The 23,788-nt window shown below is 57.5% G+C and overlaps 1 protein-coding gene across 1 annotated transcript in view; it reads right to left on the reverse strand.

The window, feature by feature from the left end:
- GSE1 (Gse1 coiled-coil protein) overlaps positions 1-23,788 on the reverse strand; it is a 426,886-nt gene that overhangs the window by 248,272 nt on the left and 154,826 nt on the right. The window contains exon 2 of the mRNA XM_036275499.1: positions 20,280-20,460. Within this exon, the coding sequence (XP_036131392.1) occupies positions 20,280-20,460 (181 nt within the window). The remainder of the gene's footprint in view (positions 1-20,279; positions 20,461-23,788) is intronic.

The following is a 23,788-nucleotide window of genomic DNA, read 5'->3' on the forward strand; positions in this document are numbered from 1 at the left end:
TGTGTGTGTGTGTGTGTGTGTGTGTGCTTGAATGTGAGACTGTGTGTCTATGAGTGTACGTGAGTATATGTGTGTGCTTGTTTTCTGAGGACGGTGTGTTCCTGTGTTGGGAGCTGTGTGTGTGTGTGTGTGTGTGTGTGTCTGAGTGCACACTCGTGAAGGGAGCTCTGTGTGCCCAGGAGATTATGGGGACTGGCCCAGGGACAATCCCAGCTGGATGGTGGGGGGCTGCCCCTGCTCTCAGATGGGTCTAGGTGGAGAGGGCTTCTGGATTTCTGCTCTTATTTGGAAGCCCTTTGACCTGCTCTGCATCTGTGCTCGCAAACAGGCCGGCCCCGGGCCCCGTCCTTCCCGCTTACCCAGAGTCTAGGGGTGGGCTCTCCAGCCCGTGGGGTCTGAACATCAGAAGATTTTGGGGTCACTGCATGTCCCCTCAGACACGAGTGCTCACAGCAGGGGCCTCATGGCCGATTAGCCTTGGGAAGGGAGTAAACCCTGTCCCAAGGGTCCAGGAATCCAAAGGGGCTGGCCCCATCCCACCCAGGGCTATGGACAGAGGAGGGCCGGAATCCGAGATAGGGCTGCAGTGGCCAGGGAGGGAGCACAGGCAGGAGAGATAAGCAGGAGCCACCCGTGCCCTCAGGCCTGCGGCCGTGTGGGGCCGGGAGATAACCACACTTCAGGGGTTGCCCCTGGCCGGGGCCCAGGACCGCGTGATTGATGCACCGTGGCCCAGCCGCCGCCTGCAAGGGAGGGGGTCGGCAGAAAGCAGGGGCTCTGAGGAAGTCTGGGAGACCTGGAGAGGGGGAGCCCCCGCTGCTGTCCTCTGTGCCTGGGCCTTGGCACCCCGGGGAGGTGTGCACTTGGTCTGCTCCCAGGCGGCTGTCAGGCCGAGGGGCCCGACACCGAGAGGTCCCCACCTCCAGCTTGTTCTGTGATGACAATTCTCTCTAAGAACAGACACAGTGGCCTCAGGTTTACCCAGCAGCCTCTGAGGGCTGGTTAGCACCAGCAAGTCCTCCCAGGCCTGGCCAGTGTTCTTAGCCCTGTGACCCTGAAAACTGGTCACCAAGCTGCAGCCTCGGTTCAGCGTTATTGAGCTGCCATGGTCTGGCTGCCTGGTTCGAATCCTGGTGTCTAACTGCCAGACCTCAGTGTTCTCATCTGTAAAATGGGCTACTGCCATCTACCTTTTAGGGATGTCATGGACACTAAACTGGCACCTAGTAAGAGCTTTATACATATTTATGAAACAAAATTAAATTAACAGTATGACCTAGAAGATTCCATTCCTAAACAAATACACAAAAGAACTGAAAACAGGTGTTCGAAGTCAAGCTCATACATGAATGTTTACAGCAGCATTATTCACAAGAGACAAAGGTGGACACAACCCAAATGTCTGTTAACGGAAGAAAGAACACATAACATGGGGTCTCTCTATACAATGGAATATTATTCAGCCATGAAAAGGAACGAAGCACTGATTCACTCTACAACACGGAAGAATCTTGAGGACACGATGCAGAGTGAAAGAAGCCAGGTACAAAAGACCACGTCCTCAAGACTCCCTGTATATGAAGTATCCACAGAAGAAAAATCCCTGGAGACAGAGCAGATTCGTAGTTGCCAGGGGCTGGGGCAGGGAGAATGTGAAATGACAGTTCATGGCTATGAGGGAAGGGTTTCCTCCTGGGGTGATGAAAATGTTTTTGAACTAGACAGTGGTGATGGTTACACGACACTTTGAATAGGTACTAAATGCGCCCTGGCCGGTTTGGCTCAGCGGTTAGAGCGTCGGCCTGCGGTCCGGAGAGACCCGGGTTCGGTTCCCGCTAAGGGCGCGTACTTCGGTTGCAGTTTGTCCCCGGCCCTGGTTGGTCGTGCGGGTGGCAGCCACTCGATGTGTCCCTTCACATCGATGTTTCTCTCTTTCTCTCCCTCCCACTCTATCTGTACAAAAAATGGAAAAATATCCTCGGGTGAGGATAAAAAAAATATAAAAAATGAATAGGTACTAAATGCTACTGAATTGTTCACTTCAAAATGGTTAGTTTTATGTTACGTGAATTTTACCTCAATTAAAAATAAATAAACAAACACGCATCACAAGGACTTTCCCAGACAACTGGTGTGTTCCCACACCAACCTGAAATTCACAGGTTCCCCAAATCAAAGGCACAGGACAGGAGGAGTGTCTGCCACCCGGAAGTGGGGGGGGTGCTCCCTGGCTGGAGGAGGAATGGATGATGGATCAGGGGCTGCAGATGAAGGCCCCCCAGTGAGTAATAATTGGATCTAATTAGATCTGGGGCCACACCAAATGGAGCCAATTTGTTAACGGTGTTTATGTCAGGATTTCGAATTGCTACCTCCTAATGCAGAACACACACCAAATGTTTAAGAGCTAACACTTAATCCAATCTTGACGGGGCGCTGTGGAGACGGGGAGGCCACCCCACAGTGGAGTGGCCAGGAGGTAGGGACACCTGGGCAGCGTGAAGGATCCCTCACCTCATCTTGCCCCCACCTCTATCTTGACCAAGTGGCTGCTTAGGTTTTATAACCATGGGGGTTGATCCTGGGGCTCAGGGAAGAGATGGGGGTGTTTCAGTGTCTCCACCAATCCGATGAAGGCCTAGGGCTTCCCCCCTTCCCCACCCCACAACCATCTCCCTCCGTTTCCATGAAGACTTTGACCATTCTCCTTTGCAGCTTGACATCCTTCAGGTCACTGCACCCTCTCCTCCAGGACGCCCTCCGGGACTGCCTCAGCTGTGCATCCTCAACCCTCAGCCCCACCGAACTTTAAGACCCCTGAGAACCAGACCCCTACTGGTGTTCAGGGATGTGGTAACCTTCCATGTCAGAACCTTCCTGGCCAGTCCTGTGGTCCTTAGAACCCATCAGACTGCTCCAGAAATGACAGTGGTCTGACTTCCCAAGTCCAATCACCTGATGGTCTATCTTTGGATTTGGAAAACAAGTCCCTTGCCTGTGCCTGGCAGGGGTTGGGCACCCAGTTGGTACAGAAGGGGCAGGAAGGCCAAAGGGTGGCCCCCTCCGGCGTGTCATACCCTGAACTGTGCAAAGGTCTTACCTCCAGGGAGGAGGAAGAGAAGCAGCCCCCTCCCTGGCCTCCTGGGCCATGGCCATGGGGCTCTGGCCAGGCAGGGGTCAGGCAGCAGAGGGAGCATGTGCCTGGGTGGAGGGACTCCAGGCCCCCTCATAGTCCTGCTGGAGGTCTGGCAGCCCACCAGAGAGCAGGGGCTGGACCCAGTAGCCCGAGGGCAGCGGGCACCATGAAATGCCACCAGGAACGGGGCTGCTCATTTTGGCAAGACCTGGGCTGATCCCCAAGAACCAGAAGTCCTGAGACTGACCAGTGGCTCAGCACAAGGGTGGGGCAGGAAATCCATGCTTGGGAGCACCTACCTGATCTCTTCGGTAATAAGCTGTGGGTAACAATAATCGATAAGAGGAAAGGGGAAAAGAAGCTTTAGTTCTCCTATTTCGCTGATCCACCCGCCCGCCCATTCCCTTCGGGAGAGCCTCCTCTGTGCCCAGCACTGTCCTAGGTGCTGGGAGAAGAGGCGCAGGAACAGGTGGACATACGGTCTGGGCTGCCCAGCCGGTGGGGCAGCAGATGCTGAGCAAGGAGAACCTGTGAAATGCACTACTAGATGGTGACATGTGTCCAGGAAATGCCACAGGAAGGACAAGGCCTGTGGAGAGAGGGGCTTCGCCTAGTACCTGAGGGAAGTTAAGGTGGGCCTGTGCCCCTCTGGAGGACAGCCAGCAGCAGGGCCAGGGCCTGGGGGGCATGTCCAGGTTCATCAGCCAAAGTACCAGAGCTGAGATCGGAAGCCAGATACATTTTTTTTAAATCCTCACCCGAGGATATTCCTCTATTTGTCTTCAGATAGAGCGGGAGGGAAGGAGGGGGAGAGAGAGAGAAACATCAATGTGAGAGACACAGCGATCGGCTGCCTCCAGCACGACCCCGACCAGGGCTGGGGACTGAACTGCAAACGAGGTACGTGCCCTCGACTGGAATCGAACCCGCGCCTCTTTGGTCTGCAGGCCAATGCTCTAGCTGCTGAGCCAAACTGGCCAGGGCAGGGAGCCAGATACTTTTATTCTGTAGTCGTCTCTGACTGGTTGGGGAGGGTGCAATTCTGCCACCCCCACCGTGTTAGCAGAAAGTCTCCCCGAGGGGAGGAGATGGCAGAGGCACTAAGGTAGGCAGGTGGCTGAGGACCAAAGGGGTGAAGAGGGACAGGTGGCTGTTTTCCACCCCCAAGTTGCCTGCCCAGCACACCCAGAGACCCAGGGCATGCACGAGGTCACAGGGCACAAAGGTCTGCCCAGACCTGTCTCCTGGTCTCTAGGATGGGTTAAGAGTGTGTCTGCCTCATCAGAGGCGTAGGGAGGACTCAGCGAATCTGGGCAAAGCATGGAGAGTACGGCCTCTCTGTTCAGTCAGCACTCAGCACCATGAGTTGTTCTTATAACTGGGGAGAGCTGGGCCCCCTGGACCTTAGGGGGCTGTCGGGGAGCCTGCAGCCTTCCCATGGCTCAGGGCCCTGAAACGGGCTCCCCAGCTTTGACCCTCACACACGTCTACCTCCCAAGGCAGGCGAAGGCCCCGGCTGCCCCGGAGAAGGCCAGCCCAAGGACGGCCAGAGGGGATGGGTAGCCAGGTAGAGGGCACCAGGTCCCCTGGGCTGGGGAATGTCACAGAGTCTGAGCAGAAAGGCTGGAAGCTTGGCCCTTCCTGAGCCCCCCAGATCCCGCTACAGGGGAGGAGGTCACAGCAGGGCCAGTGGGATGTGCCCGGGCCCAATGGCCCCTCCACCCAAGCTCCCCGCCCCGGCCCACCTCATCCCGACCTCCAGGAGATGGGCTGCCATTCCCAGGGAAATCCACCAAACCACATGTGTTCCCAGGAGGACCGGGGCGCGGACGACCAGGCTGATAAGCCCTCTCTGAGGAACGAGTTGTCTGCAGACGGCCTGAGATAAGGCTGAGCAGCCACCGCAGAGCTGTGGCTTCCTCTGCACCAGCACAGAAGTTCCAGCACAATCTCCACGGGGCGGAGGCGCCCCCGCCCCGCCCTCAGCTCCCAGAAAACCAGAGAGGGAGGCCTCCCCCTGCAACCCTGCAGGTGTTCATGGAGTCAGGGCTCATCCCTGCTGCCCTCTGCCCCTCGGGGACAAGGGAGGTGAGCCCCACCCCCTGCCACCAGGCCCTCTGGGTGGAGGAAGGGAAGCCGGCCATCTCCCCTCAGGACCTGAGTGCGAAGATGCCTCTGGCATTTCCCACTCACTATCCCTGCTCCAAGGGCTCCATTATCATCTCATTCACCCACCCACAACCCTCCACCTTTCAGGTGAGGAAGCTAAGGCACAGAGAGGTTAGGTAACTTGCCCAAGGTCACACAGTGACGAAAGGTTTCGACTGGGTCAATTCCCAGGCCTGTTCGGCCAGCAGCGCACATGGAGCCCTCGCGTTAAGACTCTATATCTCAGCCAGGAGGGCCGGGAGGCGAAGAAGGGGGCAGAGAGGCATGGCACCCATCAGCCCTGATGATACGGAGACACCTGTGGTGACTGGGGTGCACAGGGTGTTCTGAGACACACAGATGTCCCTCTGACCTCTGAGAAACCCCCACAGCCCCACAGCATGCGCGGCCCACCACGGGGGCCCCTGCATCACAAGCATGCACACACATCACCCCCACCGACATTCCAGGCTTGTGATCAAAGGTGGCCGGAATTCCAGACCAAGAATCAGAATGTGGCTGGTGGAGACGAGAGGGCGGCCCCGGGTCACTGCCCGGCTCTACCCGAATGGCCCCGAGACTGTGCAGCGCACCACACGACGGCAGGAGCCGTCCGGAAACCCAGCCCTGGTGGTGGTGGCCTTGCTGGGGGGGTGCTGATGACCTGCACTGCCTCAGACACAACCTCCTTCCCAGAACACAGGGGGGCAGCTCTCCCTCCGAAACGACCCTCCTTGCTATCCTGCACTCCCCCTCAGTGGCCCCTCCACCCGTGGGGACCTCCACTCAAAACCTGTGCTGCGGGGGCACCTGTGGCTTGGCAGGACCGGCCCTGAGGGAGGAAGGCTCAGACATCTGCCGCCCTCCCCCACGCCCGGGCTCACCTCCAGCTCCTGGCTCCCGCGGTGACAGCCTGCCTCCCACAGCTCTGAGAACAGAGCCAGGCTGTGTTCACGTGTCCCCGCCGGGACCACAGGGCGGGCGGGTGGGAGCAGGGCCACCACCCCACATCGCCAGGCCACAGGCTCTGTCTGTGACCAAACCTGCCATTAGGGAGACGCAAGGCGGCCAGACCAGCCCACCCAGCCACCGAACTCACCCCAGACCAGCCCCTGGGGCCAGGATGGTCCCCAAGGATGGGGGAGAGGGGTGGTGGCCACAGGGCCGGGCCGCAGCAGCAGCAGCACTCACAGCCCGGTACTCCCAACACCACAGAAGATGGAGATCCTTGGTCATCCCATTCTACAGATGGGGAAAGTGAGGCTCGGGGAGGACGCACAGAGCTGGCTTCATGGCCTGGTTGCTGAGACCGTGTTGTCGGCCACGTCCCCAGCGCTCTGCTCCGGGGGGCAGGAGGACAGAAGCCGAGAGGGTACACCGGCTGGGTGGTGGAGAGGGTCACCTGGGTGGAGAGGGACTAGGGGCTGAGGCAATTGCTCAGGCCCAAGGAGGCAGCAGGGAGGCTGACCCGGAGTGGAGAGGTCGGTGCCTGGTGGGGACTTCTGCCCCCAAGGCCCGCGTACGCCCGGAGAAAGCCTCCCGCTGTCCTGAGACTATCTCCTCATCTATAAACAGGCTAATGGCTGAGAGCTCACATACACTAGGTGCTTAACAGATGCTCCCTCCCTTCCTGCGCCCCGGGGGGGAGGAGAGAGGGTCAGAGGGTGGCATTTTCTGGTGGTTTCTGAGCACGGTGGTTCCGGATACTGGGGCTGTGTGTCACCTCGGTGGCCTGCTCCCACCCGGGGCCTCCCTGGTCTAGTCAGGGTCCTCAGGTTCCTGTTTCTTCCCACTGGGAGGAGGTGGGCTGTGGGTGGTCCAGGAGGTGACACTGGGACTCAAATGCGCCCAGATGAGAATGGCAACGACGATGGGGACAGTGACGTTCACGCCGCCAAGCTGGGTGGTCCCGAGGGCCCCCCGCCCCACCGGCTCCATTCTCACAGACCGGCCAGCAGCTTTATGGCAGGAGGTGGCCCAGAGAGGTTAGGGGAGCTGTCCAGCTCACACAGCTCTCTAAGGGCAGTGCCAGGATTCCAACCCAGGCCAGCCAGGTCCAGAGCCCCCTGTCCATGTCATACCTGGGAAGCAAGGGCCTGGATGGGCTCTCAGCCCCCGTAAGAGGGTCCTCAGATTTTGTGAGAGAGAGCGTGCTGCCACTGTCGCCGAGGGGGAGGCAGAGTCTGGCCCTTGTTCACCCTGCTGTCCTTGCTCCATAGAGGACAGGGGCCTTCCTCCTACCTCAAGTGGGGGCTTGGAGCCCCGACAGCCGGCCTCAGGGGCCTCTTCCTCCACAGCCCCCCCGAACCAGCAGGTCGGGTATGTCCCGTCTATACACCTCCCACCCTCCGGAGACGGGGGCCTGGCCAGGTGCCAAAGCCACTGTCTGCTTACTAACTCCCTCGGCTCAGAGCCACAGCGGCCACCTCGCAGGCTGCACACCAGCACGCACACAGAACCACACACACAAACACGCTCGGTGTCACTCATTCAAGCCTCCACGGACCCATCCCGCCACGTACCCACTGCCCATCCGCCCGTCTATCTTGCACTATCCACCCGCCCACCTATTCGAGACATGTTCAGGGGGTGCGTCCTGTGTGTGGACTCTTCCGGCGGCAATCAGCATGTCAGGGGCCCACCTGACTCCACTGTGGTGCTGGAAGGATGGAGGACAGGACCCCTGCCAGCAGCAACGACACTGTGACTGAACATCTGCTACACACGTCGCCTCCAGGAACCCTCACAGTGCCCCTACGCGGCAGCTGCCCACAGCAGGCCCACTTCACAGGTGAGCAAACCGAGGCTCCACCAGCAAGGAGCAGGCACAAGAGCCTGATCTTCATCTTCCCTTTCCCTCCACCCCTCTTCCCACTGTTGCCTGTTTTGTTTGACAAGGAAGAGAAATAACCAGAGAAGACAACACCCAAACAGCGAATGATTGTGTTACAAGCCGAGCAACGGTATGTCCTGATTTGCCAGGGACTGAGCCAGTGTTCACCTAACATCCCCACGTAAATAAATAATAGTGCCTCCTGTGGTCTCAGCTGAGCCCCAGTTCAGAGCGAGGTGGAACCACGTAGCTCCCGTCCCACTCTGGACCGGGGGACAGATGTAATACCGAAGGAGAGGGGGGAAAGGAGGCCCTGAGCAATCTCTGAAGGCTCCCTGGAGGAGGCAGGGCTGAGTTGCACCTGGAGTAAGGGAGACACCGCCCACCGAGGCCCTGTGCCAAAATGACCCAGCCCAGTGCCCAGCTTTGTCTAAGATGGTCTGGGTCTCAGAAAGTGCAGGCGCTGGTGCAGGCAGTTCGAGAAAGGGGCCTGGGGCCACCGGGGGCGAGTTTGCCACCAGCTTTGCAGGCAAGCGGGCGGGGCCAGTCAAGGGAGTGAGGAAGGGGCTGGAGTGATGGGGACAGAGCACCTGATGGCCCCTGGCTGTCCTCCCAGCACCCACGAGGCAGGCAAGGCCTGGCAGTGCTGCCCCAGCACCCCCTGGGGGGACTGGTGCCCCACCTCCCATCACCACAGGTGCCTTGTTGCCCGGCACCTGCTTGTCCTGGCAGGTCTGGGGTTGTCCTCAGCCTAGCAGGGGACATGGGGCCGGGAAAGCCACTGTCCTCCCAGCCAAAGCCCTGCAGTGATTCTGGAACTTTCTGATATGCTCCAAGTTCATTTCCCTAAAGGGGCTGGACTTCCTGTAACGGAGGCTACATCTGAGCCTGCTTGGCGGTTCGGGGTGCAAGCTCTGTGCCGCACTTCGCACCCCAGTTCTGCCCCTCAGCTCACCAGTCCAGGGACCGTCGCCACACCTGACCCCTCGGTGCCTGTCTTCTCGTCTGGAACTCGGGGGAACAGCATCTGCCCCACGGGGCGTTGTGAGGGTTCAGTGTGCTGGCACCTGCCAAGTGCGGCAGCGCCTTGGTGTGCAGCGGGCGCTTGCTAAATGCCAACTGCTAGGGTCCTTCTTGTTTTCTTTTTTAAATCCTCGCCCGAGGATAATTTTTCCATTTATCTTCAGATAGAGGGGGAGGGAGGGAGGGAGGGAGAGAGAGAAACATCGATGTGAGAGAGGCACATCGAGTGGCGGCCTCCCGCACAACCCCGACCAGAGCCGGGGACTGAAACGCAACCAGGGCCGGAATCAAACCTGCAACTCTTTGGTCCAAGGGCTGATGCTCCAATCACTGAGCTAAACCGGCCAGGACCATGGTCCTTCTGGCTGCACGAATGAGGTGCACCTCTAGAGGAGGAGAGACTTGGAATCTCACCTCTGCCCCTCCACCACCTCTCCAAAGGTTGGGTGGCTCCTACTTGACTCCTACTGGGGACAGGAAGCTTAGCACTGCACAGCTGGCCTGCTTGTGGGTGGGCAAAGCAGGGTACTACCCGTCGCCAGCATGTCCCTTCTTAATTAGATTCCATTCAAGCCAAGGAATGGAGGGGCTGGGCCCAGGATCCAAGCCTCCCATCTCCCAGCCCTGCATGTTACCTGTGTTGACCAAGAAGCGGGTTGTGACAGGAGGAAGCGGGGTGCAGAGAAGCCCTTGCACCCTACCTGGTGTAGGACCAGAAGCCCCAGGGCTTTGGTGTCACCTGTGCCCTCCCAGGGTCTCCTAGGAGGCTGAGACCCCCATACGTGTCCTTGGCCTTCTCCACTGCCCCTGAGCTCCCAGATCTCCCTGTCTCCTCTCCTGGCCCCTCCTGCCACTTCTGGAAGCAGGAGGTGGCTTGGGAGACGGGTCACCCAGGTCCTAGACGCAGCTCTGTTCCTGGCAGCTGATCGGCACCTGGTAGGAGGGCTCCCTCCTCTGTGCTTCGGTTCCCCCTCCACAGGAGAGGAGGGTGGACTCAGTGACCTCTGCAGGCTACTCAGCTCCCAGGGAGCTACCTCTGCCCTTTGCCCCTGGCAGCTGGGAGGATGGCAGGCTCACCTGTGCTCACCCGCAGGTGCCCAGTGCCAGGCCCTGTGCCAGGCTGTGTTCTGAAACAGCGCAAGAGGAAGCTGCCCATGGCAGGGGCCTGGGGAATATGCCCAGGGAGAGTCCCCAGGGGCTGTGGCACTTGCTGCCATGTCTCAAAGCTCTGCCACACCCACTTAAGGTCCCCCTGGGCTCGGATCGGGGCTCCTGGGGACACTATCCCCTGGGCTATGCTCATGCTCCACACGCGCACTGTGGTGCCCTGCAGCCGGGACGCGCACCCCTCGCCGGGTCACAGCACAGCACTCCGCTCCCCCCAGCTGGCTTCTGGAGGTCTGGGCGCTGTCCCAGAACCCACAACCCCCCTCCACAGCCTAGCGTGAGGCTGTCCTGGGAACTCACCCAGCGGGAGCACTTTCCACTTGGGGCTCTTCTGGTCCATGAGAACCGACTGTCCCTGCCCCGGCCCCCTGGCCTGGCCCGGCTGCCTTGGAGCAGCCCCCTCTGGCCCGGAGAGGGATGAGGTGGGGCCCAGCGGCTGGAGGAGCAGACAGACTCTCGGGCCTGCAGTTCAGGTTCAGGAGCAAACTCCTGAGAAGTCAGCTGAGAGCGAGCGAGCATGCAGAGAGCAAGCCACAGCACAACCACGCGGGCGGACAGCAGGCCCTCCTCCTGCCCCCCCCAGCCTCCACCCGCTGGCACACGCCCCTGAGCTGCAGACAGGAGCCCCAGGGCTCCGGAGGGTGGCGGGAGCTGGGAGCTGCTCGGCCACTTCCTGCTTCCCTTGCAAACTCCGGCCTGTGCTTTTCCCAGCAGGACCCAGTGGCCTGAGGTGTTTACTGTGCCTGGGAGAACTGCCATGCCCGAGGAGCAGAGAGGACCCCAGACCCCAGGAGGGTCTCCCAAGGTGACCCCCATCAAGGGCCCCCTTGTTCATCCATATAATCACTCGACAGTCTATTCAGAGCACCTGCTGCACGCCCGGCACCAGCCCCCTCGGTGCTACAGTGCACCCGAAGCAGCAGACACCATCCAGGCGGGCGCTCCTGGAGGTTCTCCATGCCAAGGGCGAATGCCAGAGAGGAAGGCCAAGGCCCGCTCAGCGCAGGTGGAAGGAGAGGGCGCAGGGTTCTTGCCCTGGATGAAGGGGCCTTGGGGGGCCCTGTGGGAGGAGGGGCTGCAACAGGAGGGAGAAGGGACTGTTGGAGAGAGGGGCTGATGAGCAGGCGAAGCAGGGTGGGGCCACAGGCTCCGAGGGAAATCCCAGGGAGGGCCTGCCCCAGACCGGTGGTGTGGGTGCCCTGGAGAGGGGAGGGAAGAACAGTGAGGGAGGGAAGGCGCCTACCACCCTCGGGGTCTTAGCTCCCGGGTCTCCTCCCGGAGAGGCCTCCTCTCAGCCTACAAGGGTCCAGATACCCAGTGTCTGCCTACTCTGGAGCCCTCCGCGCTGCACGGCACTTTCTCTCCCCTCGTGAAAGCCCATCTTGGTGTCTTTGGGGGCAGAAGGGCTCGGCACTCCCTGGGGTGGGGAACACGGCTCAGCTGCTCCCCGGCGCAGGCTGGGCCCAGGAGGACGCCCAGTGTGACTAAGGTGGGCCAGCGGGCTGCTTCCTGGGGTGTGGTGGGGGGGCTAGGGGAGAGCCTTATTTGGGTCTCTGGGGTGAATCGCCTTCCTCACAGCCAAGGAGGGCAGCAGGGCGGGGGCACTGGGGTAGGGGCAGCCCAAGGGCTAGGATTGGCCACGTTCCCAGTGCTTCATTGCACCACCTGCTGGGAAAACACCAAACTGCACCTGAGACCTCCTGGGGTGGGTGAGCACCCAGGCCCTCTTCAGACACCCCCAACCAGGGTGGCAAGGGGGCCCCATGCCTGTTCGAAGTGTTGTCAGTAAGTGAGGTCATCCTCACAGCCACGGGCCTGTGAGAAAGGTTCTGTTATCACCCCCACACTCCGGGAGCGAGCTGACTCACAGCGGCCCAGAGCTCCTGCTGGGGTTGAACGGGGTGCAATCAGGACTCTCTGGCAGCACAGCCCTGAGCTGAGGGCCGGTGCTGGCAAAGCGCCTGCCATGGTGCCTGGTTCAGAGTCGGCATCAGTGCGTTCCTGTCCCCACCGCGGTCCTCACCCGCCTGCCTGTTCTGTCGTCGGCACGGACGCTGCACCCGCAGGCTGCACAGGGCCAGCTAGCCCGGCAGAATGCTGGTGTGGCTGGTCAAATAACGGCCTCTTAAGATAGCCACGTCCTGCCTGGCCAGTGTGGCCCAGTGGTTGAGCGTCGACCCGTGCTTCAAGAGGTCATCGGTTCGGTTCCTGGTCAGGGCCCAGGCCCAGGTTTTGAGCCCAATCCCTAGTGGGGGGCATGCAGGAGGTAGCCAGTCGATGTTCTCTCTCATCGATGTTTCTCTCTCTCTCCCTCTCGCTTCCTCTCTCTCTCTCTCTCTCTCTTTTTTTTTTTTTATAAATGATTTTATTTTATTTTATTTTTATTTTATTTTTTTATCCTCACCCAAGGACATTTTTCCATTTTTTTTTGTTCAGGTAGAGTGGGAGGGAGAGAGAGGAACAGAGAGAGAGAGAGAGAGAAACATCGATGTGAAAGGGACACATCGAGTGGTTGCCACCCGCACAACTGACCAGGGCCGGGGACAAACTGCAACCGAGGTACATGCCCTTAGCGGGAACCGAACCCGGGTCTCTCAGGACCGCAGGCCGACGCTCTAACCGCTGAACCAAACCGGCCAGGGCTCCTCTCTCTCTCTCAAATCAATAAAGAAAAAAACCCTAAAAGATAGGCATGTCCTAATTCCTGTAACCTGTGAATGCGAGTTTCATATGGCAAAAGGGACTCTGCAGCTGTGACTAAGCTCCAGACAACGAGATGGGGAATTATCCTGGGTTATCTGGGTGGGCCCAATGCAACCCCAAGGGTCCTTATATCAGGACGCAGGAGGGGGTTGTCAGAAGTGTGATGACAGAAGGCAGAGGTTGCAGTGATGTGGGGCCATGAGCCAAGGGATGCAGGTGGCCGCCCGCAGATGAAAAAGGAGGGAAACGGATCCTCCCCTGGAGCCTCCAGGAGCACAGCCCCGCCCACACCCCACTCCTAGCCCAGGGAGGCCCATGTTACACCTCTGACTTCCAGACTGTAAGGTCATACATTCGTGTTGCTTTAAGCCACGGAGCTCATGGTGGCTTGTTACAGCAGCCCCAGGAAACTAACACAACTAAGAAAAATACTGCTCCCGGACTCCCGGCACCTGACATAGAGCAGTTGCTAAATAAATGCTCTTCTTCTCTCTGTGTGTGATCCAGGGGGCTCACAGACCCTCCCCAGAGTCATCCAGGTTCGGAGGGGGGATGGGTGGGTTGGTTGGGGAAGAACCAATCATTCACAGGACACCCTGAAGTGTCTTTAATCCCAGTATGATCACACCGAAACCTCGGGGAAAAGCAGGTAGCCTGTAGTTGCTAGAACTTTGTATTTTAGATCAGAGCCCTGGAGAGGAAAGAAAGGTTCTGGAATAGAATGTGGATTAAAAACCTACTTGGAATGTCAGCCCTTGTGGCCCAGGAGGAAATTCAGGAAGACCCAAGGCCCCTTTGCTTATAAGAATCTCATTTCCTCTTTACCTCTCCCTGCCATCCCATCCCCCAGTACCAGCTGACTGAAAACTTATATTCACTCAACAAGCATCTTCCAGGCAGCTATTATGTGCACTGTGCCAGGCAGTGGAGAGATAAAGAGGACAGTAAGAAACGGTCCCTGCCTTCATGGAGATGGCAAGTGTGGCTGCCTCAGGGCCTTTGCATTTGCTTGTCCCTTGGCCTGGAGCTCTCAGCCCAATGCCACCTCCTCAGTGAGGTCTTCTGTGACCGCCCTGTCTAAAGTCATAGCCCTCATATTTCCTCCAGGTCTCCTACTCTACTTTTCTTCATGGTACTTGTCACCACCTGGTATGACACATTAACTTGCTTATTCGTGAGGTATTTGCCTTTCTCTTATTATTTTATTTTTTTTATCCTCACCCGAGGACATTTTTCCATTTTTTTGTTCAGATAGAGCGGGAGGGAGAGAGAGGAAGAGAGAGAGAGAGAAACATCGATGTGAAGGGACACATTGAGTGGCTGCCACCCACACGACCAACCAGGGCCAGGGACAAACTGCATCTGAGGTACGTGCCCTTAGCGGGAACCGAACCCAGGTCTCTCTGGACCGCAGGCCGATGCTCCAACTGCTGAGCCAAACCGGCCAGGGCTGCCTTTCTCTTAAATGAAAGTTCTTGGGGGCAGGATTTTGTCTGTTTTGTGTCCCGATGTGCCCCCCAGTGTCTAACACAGTCCTTGGCACACTCATGCGCAGCAGACATCTGTGAGCAGATGCACAAGGCATGGCAGTGTAGCGCTGACGGCAGCGGTGTGAACGAGCAATCGTAACGTCAATCGTAACGTCGTTGGATTGGAATCACGGTGAAGGTACAAGCAAAGGGCGCTGGGAGAGATGCCCAAGTTTCTTGTTAATCCTCACCCGAGGATATTTTTCCATTTATCTTCAGATAAAGTGGGAAGGAGAGGGGGAGAGGGAGAGGGAGGGACAAACATTGATGTGAAAGAGACACATCGACTGGTTGCCTCCTGCATGACCCGACCAGGGCCGGGGACCGAATCGCAATCCAGGTACGTGCCCTTGACCGGAAATCGAACCCGTGACTCTGGTCCAAAGGCCGATGCTCTCACTGCTGAGCCAAGCCGGCCAGGGCGAGATGCCCAATTTTCAAATGCTTTCTGCTCTCGATGAGAAGGTCAGGGGTGAACACTGGTGAGGGCGCGGTGAGAACAGTATAAACAGCGCTCTTCAAGCCAATTAAACCCATGCGGTGCCAAACTGCGAGGGCGCAGGCCCGAGTGCCAGCTTATCAGCTTGAACCCTGTCTAGGGGAAAGCAGGTCAGTGGGTAGGCACAGACCACGGCCAGGTGGTGGACGGGTGGGCCACAGTGCAGTCACCCACAAGGGAGTGGTCTGTGTCTGGTTACCGGGCTCCAGCTCCCTACCCTGATTCCCAAAACCGTAGGATCTGTGGCTCAGCTGACCTCTTCTTTCCCACCTGAAATCTTGACCAAACATTTATTTGGAAAGAAATTAGACTTCAGGGCAAACAGACCCTTTTTTTTTTTTTTATCCTCACTCAAGGACATTTTTTGATATTTTGTTCAGATAGAGTGGGAGGGGGAGAGAGAGAGAGAAACATGGATGTGAAAGGGACACATCGAGTGGTTGCCACTCGCACGACCCAACCAGAGCCGGGGACAAACTGCAACCGAGGTACGTGCCCTTCGCGGGAACCGAACCCGGGTGTCTTTGGACCGCAGGCCGACGCTCTAACCGCTGAGCCAAACCGGCCAGGGCCGAACAGACCCTTTCACAGCAGTTGTGCTGGGTATAAAGGGCTGTTTTTATCTTTGTGCCATTAAGAACCGTGTCTAAGTCAATGCTCACTTTATTGGTGAATTAAGTCGCCCAAGTTAAATTGTTGTTTCATGGAAATCTGCATGAGTCAGACAGACAGACACAGTGACACACCAGCCAATGGGATCAGCTGAAATAACCAGAGCTGGGTTAGCAGCAGCAGTAATGCACCGAGAGAGGCGGGAAGCGTCTTCAAGGCCCAGCACGGAAGGGGGCCGAGCACAGTAAATCCCCACTAAACATTCAAAGAGGCTTCTGGGGAGAGATCGACTTACAAGTAAAGAGCCTCTCAGGCTGCCTAGGCGTCTAAGCCTCCTGCCCTGACTTGCAAGCTCTGAGCTCTCTCCAGGGTCCCAAGAAGTAAACACAGCACTATGGGGGAGACAGCGGCCTTGGGGTCCCAGCTCAGCTGGAGACGCACGGGGAGGGAGAGGGCTGAAGGGAGAAGGGTGGCAGAAGGTGCCTTTCCATTACGGCTGGGAAGAGGGAGGCTTACCTGCTGGGCTGGAGAAGCTGCAGCCAAGCCCGGCCGCCTGTGCTCTCCAAGCAGCTGCTGGCTGGCAGCGGGGGCCAGAGTCCTCCAGCGCCTTCATCAAAGCACTCAGCACCAGTACCCGCTCCAAGCGAGGCCTGCCAAGGACGTCTCGGGGCCTGAGCCAAGTACCCAAGTGGAGGCCCTGCCTTCCTGGCCAAGGAGGCCCAACCCTGGCCAGCTGGGAGCTTGTTTGCCCAACAAAGAGACAAAGGCCTTTGTAGGGCCAGGACTTCAGCCGGTCACCAGCTCGTGCTCTCTGCCATTCCCGTGTGCCAGGCACTGTGCTAAGCAGTGGACGTGGATCAACTCTCGGATCCTCACGACTGCGGGGAACCAAGGACAGAGAGGTTGTCTGCCTCATGGCAAAAGCTCGGAAGACGCAGAGGCAGGATTTGAACTCGGGGGAGTAGGAGTCTGGATCTGCGCACTCGAAGACATCACACCCTAATCATACCCAACAAACACCCATTTAAACACACAGCTAGAGAAGAAAGGAGGAAAATGCAGTAGGCCCCTATGAACGTCAGCCCCTGTAAACACTCAGTGCCCAGGCCCCAGGAAAAATGGCTGTCACTAGAGACTCGAGCTCAGCCTGGTTTTCTGTGACACAACCCCAAATCCATCAGGGGGTTTGCGGCGTTCACTGCCTCAAGTATAAAGACATTATTAACCACTCTAGAAGCCACTCCGTAGCTCAGAAAGGACATCTGGGTCCCATGAGGCACAACTATGGGGCCACCGCTCAAGCTAGGCAGTGTGGCAGCCCTGGTGGCCACGCGGGGAGCACGTCTACAGAGACCACGAATGGCACCCCCTGGAGCTGTGCAGTGTGTACGCGGCGCAACCTTGCACGGCAGCTGGGTGCCTCCTTGATGTTCATCCCCCGTCACTGATACTATGTGACAAGGAAGATTTCATCTGTGTCACGCCTACTTGGAGCAGCTAAGCTTTGGGAATTTTCTGAGCCTTGCAAAAGTTCTGTGGCTGGCACTCGGCAGTGCTGAGCCTTGGAAACTTGAACCTGGGTCTCTGACACCAAGCCACGCCCCTGCTCATCCCCAGATGGTGCTGCTTCTCTTCCAAGGAGGCTGCGGCAGCACAAAGACAATGGCTCAGGAATGTTCCCATCCGTGGGTGATGAATTAGGACTGTCCTCGCGCTGGTTTTACACCGCATGCAAGTGACGCAGGAGAAACGGATCTTCCTCTGACTAAAGGCTGAAGGGTATTGGAAAGAGCGGAGCTGGGGGCTTGCCGCCCTCTAAGGGAAGGCGGCCTCGTGGCTGGAGACGACGGGCAGGGCAAGGTTCGTGCCTTGCCTGCCAGTTCCCCGAAGCCCTGGAGCCACGCTCCCTGCAGCCAGCAAGTGACCATACCCGAGGTGGGCACCCGGAAAGCTGTGCCGAGAACCACACCGCCTCCACTTTGCAGGGTAGCCATGTGTGTCCCTGGGGGCGCTTGACCCAGCCACCAGGCCCACGACAAGGGTTCCTGCTATCACAGCTTCCTTTCCATGGCAAATGCTGCTGTCCCCACAAAATGGACATTTATAGGGAGCTGAGGGTCAGATGAGCACAGCATTGGGTGGTGATGCCCCCAAGCAATAGATGCATCCCCTGACCTGCCCTCGGTCCCCTGCCCTTCTTGAAAAGACCCTGCCCCAGCCCTTACTGGGGTGGAAGCCATCACTGCAGGGGCAGGAGGAATAGTGGGGAAGACAGAGGGGGATTCAGAGCTCTGGAGAGAGAAAGAAACAGGGTTGTGTGTGTGCGTGTGCATGTGTGTAAGAGAATCCTGGTGCTTGTGTGTGCATGTGTATCTGTATGCGTGTATCTGTGCATGCGGGCAAACTTGTGTGTGGCGAATTTGCCAGGTCCATCCCTGTGTGTCCCCACACTTGTGTTTGTCCACATGTCTGAACGTGCTCGCCCCCTGTGCCTGCCCCGCTGTCCAGCTGGCAGTACATAGCTGGCCCGGGGCTGTGCCTGCCCCCTGGATGAGAGGTGGCAGGTGTGCAATAAGCCATGAGTCACTGTCATGTTTCTGAGCAGCAGCAGCCTCCCGGGAGGGGCCTGACAGCAGGATGGAGCTCCTGGCGGGTCTCTGGCTGCGAGGCTGCACCCACCCCCACCCTCCGCGCAGGGTTGCTGCCTGATGGGGAGCAGCTGGCAAACGTGGGCCTTGTGCCCCTGCCCTGCCCCAGGCAGCCCCAGGGCATGGGGCCGGGCCTTGCGTTCACCAGCCCAGGAGGGGTGGGTAGTGTCCCCAAGGGTCATGGTTTTGCAGGATATTACCCAGAGCTGAGGGGCAGCTGGAGAGAGAAGGCAGGTCAAGGTAATAGCCTCAGGGGTGCTCCACGCTGCCTGGAGGAGGCGCCAGTTGAGTGACTAGGAATTATAAATAACAAGAGCACTAATACCAGCCGGCTCCTATGGGCACTCGGGGTGCCAGGACGTGCACTGAAAGCTCTTCATGTCCTGGTTAATTAATTCTCACATCGGCCCCGTGAGTCAGGCACTCAAATTAGCCTTCATTCCCATTTCCTAGGTGATAAAACTGAGGCATGGAATGGGAGAAGATACTTGTCCAAGGCTCTGAGTGTGTTGGGGAGCCGAAGGAATGGCTCCCCCAAAAGCATCCCTGCCCACTGCCCGCAGGCCCCCCCCTTGCCTCCTGACCACCCCATCTTCATCCGCCAATAAGCTCCTGGTCACAGGGTCTGTCCTTGGCCTGAGGCCCAGCCCCTTCCCTTGCTGAATCCACATCGCAGAGAGAAAGAAGTGGGTACTGGGGTTGCCCTGGAGATGGCTGTCCCAGGTGGAAGCCCCAACACGAGGACAGGGCAGGCCAGCTGCCTCAACACCCCCCACGCTCCCCCCACCTGCTAGCCTGTCTCCTCCCGGCTCAAGCAGAGCGTTCAGCCCGCTGCCCACACTGTGGGCCAGCGCAGACACAGGCTGGCTGGGGACTCGGGGCTCAGGCCTCTCAGGGGGCAGCAACAAGGCAGGACACACACAGGATCCCACTCTGAGGGGTCTCGCCGACAGAAGTATGGCCCAAGGGACCCTCCTGGGTAAGAACACAGGCGTCCACCACATGCTGAAGTCCAACTAAAGGGCCCAACCTGGGATCCACTCACTGCCCCCAGCCAGGGCCCACAGGCCCCAAGTCAGTGCCTCGGGACCCACTCACAGGCCCATCGGCCAAGGAGGGGCCAGCCTCTCTGTCGTCGGGAAACAGGACATCTGACGGTGCCCAGATGGGCAGACAGAGTCTCCGTGGCTGGTGGGGTGGGCCTGAAATGCCCACACCGGAAACCAGTGGGCATTACCTTCCTTAAGCGAATGCCCCATCCCCTCTGGCCCAGCTGAGGGTAACACCTGCGAGAGACGCGAGCCAGCACATGGCGCAGCCACAACCATAAAACCCAGAAATAATCCCATGCACTGGCGAGAGCGTGGGCACACATGGGGTCAAGCTGGACAACAACGGAACAGAACATGGCAGCAAAAAAGAGCGCACCATGGCAGCTGGTGACAGTAACACAGGTGCACCTTGTCACGCCGAGTGAGCGAAGTCCCCCCTACCCCCCCCAGGACACAGAACTCAAACCACCAGGAAACCTGGGCCACAGGCTGTTTAGGCAAACACAGGTGCTATAGAAAAAGCAAATCCGAGATGGTGCTTCCGCCGGGGGCAGGGCAGCATGCGGGAGCATCGAGGTTGAGGGGCCGGCTAGTGCCTGGGTGAGTAACAGGTTCATGGGCATCCATTACATTAATTTTTTAAATGAATGAGTGCATACACTAGAATGTAGAGATACATAAATACAGTATAGCGAACAAGGGCCGTCTGTGAATCAAGGCTGAGTGGGTGTCAAGACACAAGGATTCCAATTAAACCGCAATTCAGTTTAATCCCTGAGGATGACTTAAAAAAAAAATCCAAACTCAAGTATGGGAAACTCTACCCCTGGGTGGAACTCTGAGCGCCAACTGGCTTTGGGAAAACCCTCAGCCAGGGGCAGCATGATCCGCTCCAGATCCTGGAGATAGAAAAGAGTTGGTATATCTACCTGTGCCCGTGAGGTCTGGTCCGGCCCCGTCCAGGCTGCTCTGCTGACACCGGGCTGGGCCTAGCTCCGGGGCGGTCTTGGGGCCTCGGAGCAGGCTCTCTGCTGGGGTACCCAGCCAGGGCTCGGGCTCCCGGGCCGGAGGGTGGATGGCTGTCGGTGTCTCGAGAGATGCAGAGGTGACCTGGAATGACAGGAGGGTAGACATGGTGAGTCTTGGCCACACCTGCCTGGAGGAGCCCAGTAAGTAGGTCCCTTGGGCCACTGAGCACCTTCCTCCCCCATAATGGCCTGGCCTTTGTGGTCGGGGACTCAGCTTGGCTGGTGAAGGGCAGTGGAGACTGGTTGCCAGCTAAGCCAGTGCAAGTGTCCTTCTCTCCCAGTAAACCCTGTCCAGGAACACCGGGCTGCTGGACACTGGGGTTCCATCCGCAGGCCCCACCACCCCGAGCCCACTCAGCTCTGCATGGAAGCTGGCAGTGACTACCCACTAGTTAATTATAACTGCAAAGAGAGACCTAAGTAATCTTTTTTTTTTTTTTTTAATTTTTTTTATCCTCACCCGAGGACATTTTTCCATTTTTTGTTCAGACAGGGTGGAAGGAGGAGGGGGAGAGAGAGAGAGAGAGAGAGAGAGAGAAACATCAACGTGAAAGGGACACATCGAGTGTCTGCCACCTGCACAACCAACCAGGGCTGGGGACAAACTGCAACCGAGGTACATGCCCTTAGTGGGAACCGAACCCGGGTCTCTCTGGACCGCAGGCCGACGCTCTAACCACTGAGCCAAATCGGCCATGGCAAACCTAACTAATCTTCAGTTCATCCAGGAGGGTAGTCATCCTGTATCCCTCACCTTAAGCCCTTTTTTGGTATTGTTTTTTTTAAATCTTCACCCGAAGATATTTTTCTATTTATCTTCAGATAGAGTGAATGGGAGGGAGAGAAAAACTTCGACATGAGAGGGACACATCTGGTTGCCTCCCGCACGACTGTGACCAGGTCGCGGGATTGAACCTGCAACCCAGGTACGTGCCCTTGTCTGGGAACCAAACTAGTGACCCTTCGGTCCACGGGCCGATGCTCTAACTGCTGAGCTAAACCGGCCAGGGTAACATCTTGACCATTTTTCAATGGCATTAAGTTCATTCATGATGTTGTGCAACCATCAACACCATCCATTTCCAGACCTTTTCCTTTATTCCAAATGGAAACTTTGTCCCTATTAAACACTAATTCCCTATTTCCCTCCCTCGGCCCCTGGTGACCACTGTTCCACTTTCTGTCTTTCTGACTCTGTCGTGGTTGCCCCACCCCTTTTTCACATCTGGGGAAACTGAGGCTCGGAGAGGGGCGGCAGAAGCTCAGGACGCCAAGACAGGGTGGGCCCAGGTCAGGAGGGCTTCAGGTTCTGGGCTCTCCCCTCCGACCTCAGAGGCCTGGGCAGGAGGGGGTGAGCTAAGCCGCTGTGTGTGTTTCAGGGCCCGAGTAACCAACTGCAGCTACCTGGGAGCCAGTCCCGGGGGCTGGCAACCCCCACTTCCTGATTATGAGCTCCAGGGCCCACATGACCGCAGAAAAGCAACTTCATGTTGATCCAGTTTTGTTTTTTGTTTTTTTCAGGGATTAGTGCTATAAAACCAAAGTACCTAAGAGAGATGGATGGTTCAGAATTCCTTGGGTGAGCACAGGCTCCACCAGCCCCGTGTGCGAGAGATGGATACATTTACCGCTCGTTTCCGGGAACTCTTTAATTTACGAGATCCATATGGTCCCACAACCCAGACCACAGCCCCTGCAAGTCCCACAGGCGTGCTGGCGGCTTAGGCTGGAGCCGGGGGGAGGCGGCGCCCTGGCCCAGCTCACGTCATTCATTCACTCACTGGCTTGCTCGGGACTCGGGGAGGGGGCGTCCACATGCCAGGGACCCTGGAGCCCCGTCCAAATCCCACCCTGGCAGGTTTCAGGTGTTCTTGCAACCTTGCCCTGATCGTCTCGGAAAACTCGACCGGGCTGCTGTGTTCACCGTGAGTCACAGGATGACCCGTCCAGCCAGCTCCAGGGACTACTGGGATTTGAACCCAAGCAGTTGGGAGAAAACTTGGCTGTTACAAAGCAATCAGGGTGGGAGGTGCGCAGATTTTAATTAGAGAACAGCAGACAGAGAGAACACGACTGGGCAAGCATTGTAAGAGTTCGAGAATGAAAGAACTCCATATGGGCGAGGAAATCCAGGCAGGCTTCCTGGAGCAGGCAGAATTTGAACTAGGCCTTCAAGGGGAGCAGGTTTTGAAAGGGAGTGGGTACAGAAGGGACAAGAGATCCAAACACACAAGCCCGTGGGGGCCAGGAGGGTGAACCATAACCCAGGCACTGGGTGGGTAAGAATGTGGGGCACCCCACTCGGCCCCAGCGGGGGTGGTATGGAGGGACTTGCCCCATCTTGCCAGATCTGATCTTTCTTTTTTATTTTTTCTTATTCCTCACCCAAGGATATTTTTCCATTTATCTTCAGATTGGGGGCGGGAGGGGGACATTGATGTGAAAGAGACACATCGATTGGTTGCCTCCTGCATGACCCCAACCAGGGCCAGGACTGAACCACAACCGGGGTAAGTGCCCTTGACCGAATCGAACCCACGACTCTGGTCCGTAGGCCATTGCTCTAACCACTGAGCAAAACCAGCCAGGGCTGATCTTTCTTTAAAAAAAAAATAATAATGATGATGTTTGCCCTGGCTGGTTTGGCTTGGCGGTTAGAGCGTTGGCCCGAAGACCAAAGATTCGTGGGTTCAATTCCGGCCAAGGGCATGTACCTTGGTTGCTGTTCATCCCCAGCCCTGGTTGGGGTCGTGTGGGAAGCAACCAATCGATGTGTCTCTCTCACATTGATGTCTCTCTCTCTCCCTCCCTCTCTCTCTCTCTCTCTCTCTCTCCCTCCCTCCCTCCCTCCCTCTCTCCCTCCTGTTTTGTCTGAAGATAAATGGAAAAATATCCTTGGGTGAGGATTAAAAAAAAATCCTCACCCAAGGATATTTTTCCATTGATTTTTTTTCCCCAGAAAGAGTGAGAGGAAGGAAGGGGGAGAGAGAGGGAGGAGGGGGGAGAGAGAGAGAGAGATACATTGATGTGACACATCAATTCGATTGGTTGTCTCCCACATGACCCCGATCAGGGCCAGGGATCAAACTGCAACTGAAGTACGTGCCCTTGACTGGAATCGAACCCACGACTCACTGGTCCTTGGACCGACGCTCTAACCACTGATCCAAACCAGCCACAGTCAAATCTGATCTTTCAAGAGGAAATTGGGAATCCATTTTTAAAAGCTGCACTTTCATGATTATTAAGTGTCGGCAACTAGTCAAAAACATGTGTGACCCTGGTGGGATTGTAAAATGATGTAGAAGGGCCTAGAAATTCCTCAAAAAATGGTGTTATCATATGACCCCCCACAATTCCACTCCCAGCTAGATATGCAGGAGAACCAAAAACATGTGTCCACACAACAC

This window comes from Molossus molossus, unplaced genomic scaffold (genome assembly GCF_014108415.1).
Source record: "Molossus molossus isolate mMolMol1 unplaced genomic scaffold, mMolMol1.p scaffold_m16_p_21, whole genome shotgun sequence".
Lineage (NCBI taxonomy): Eukaryota > Metazoa > Chordata > Mammalia > Chiroptera > Molossidae > Molossus > Molossus molossus.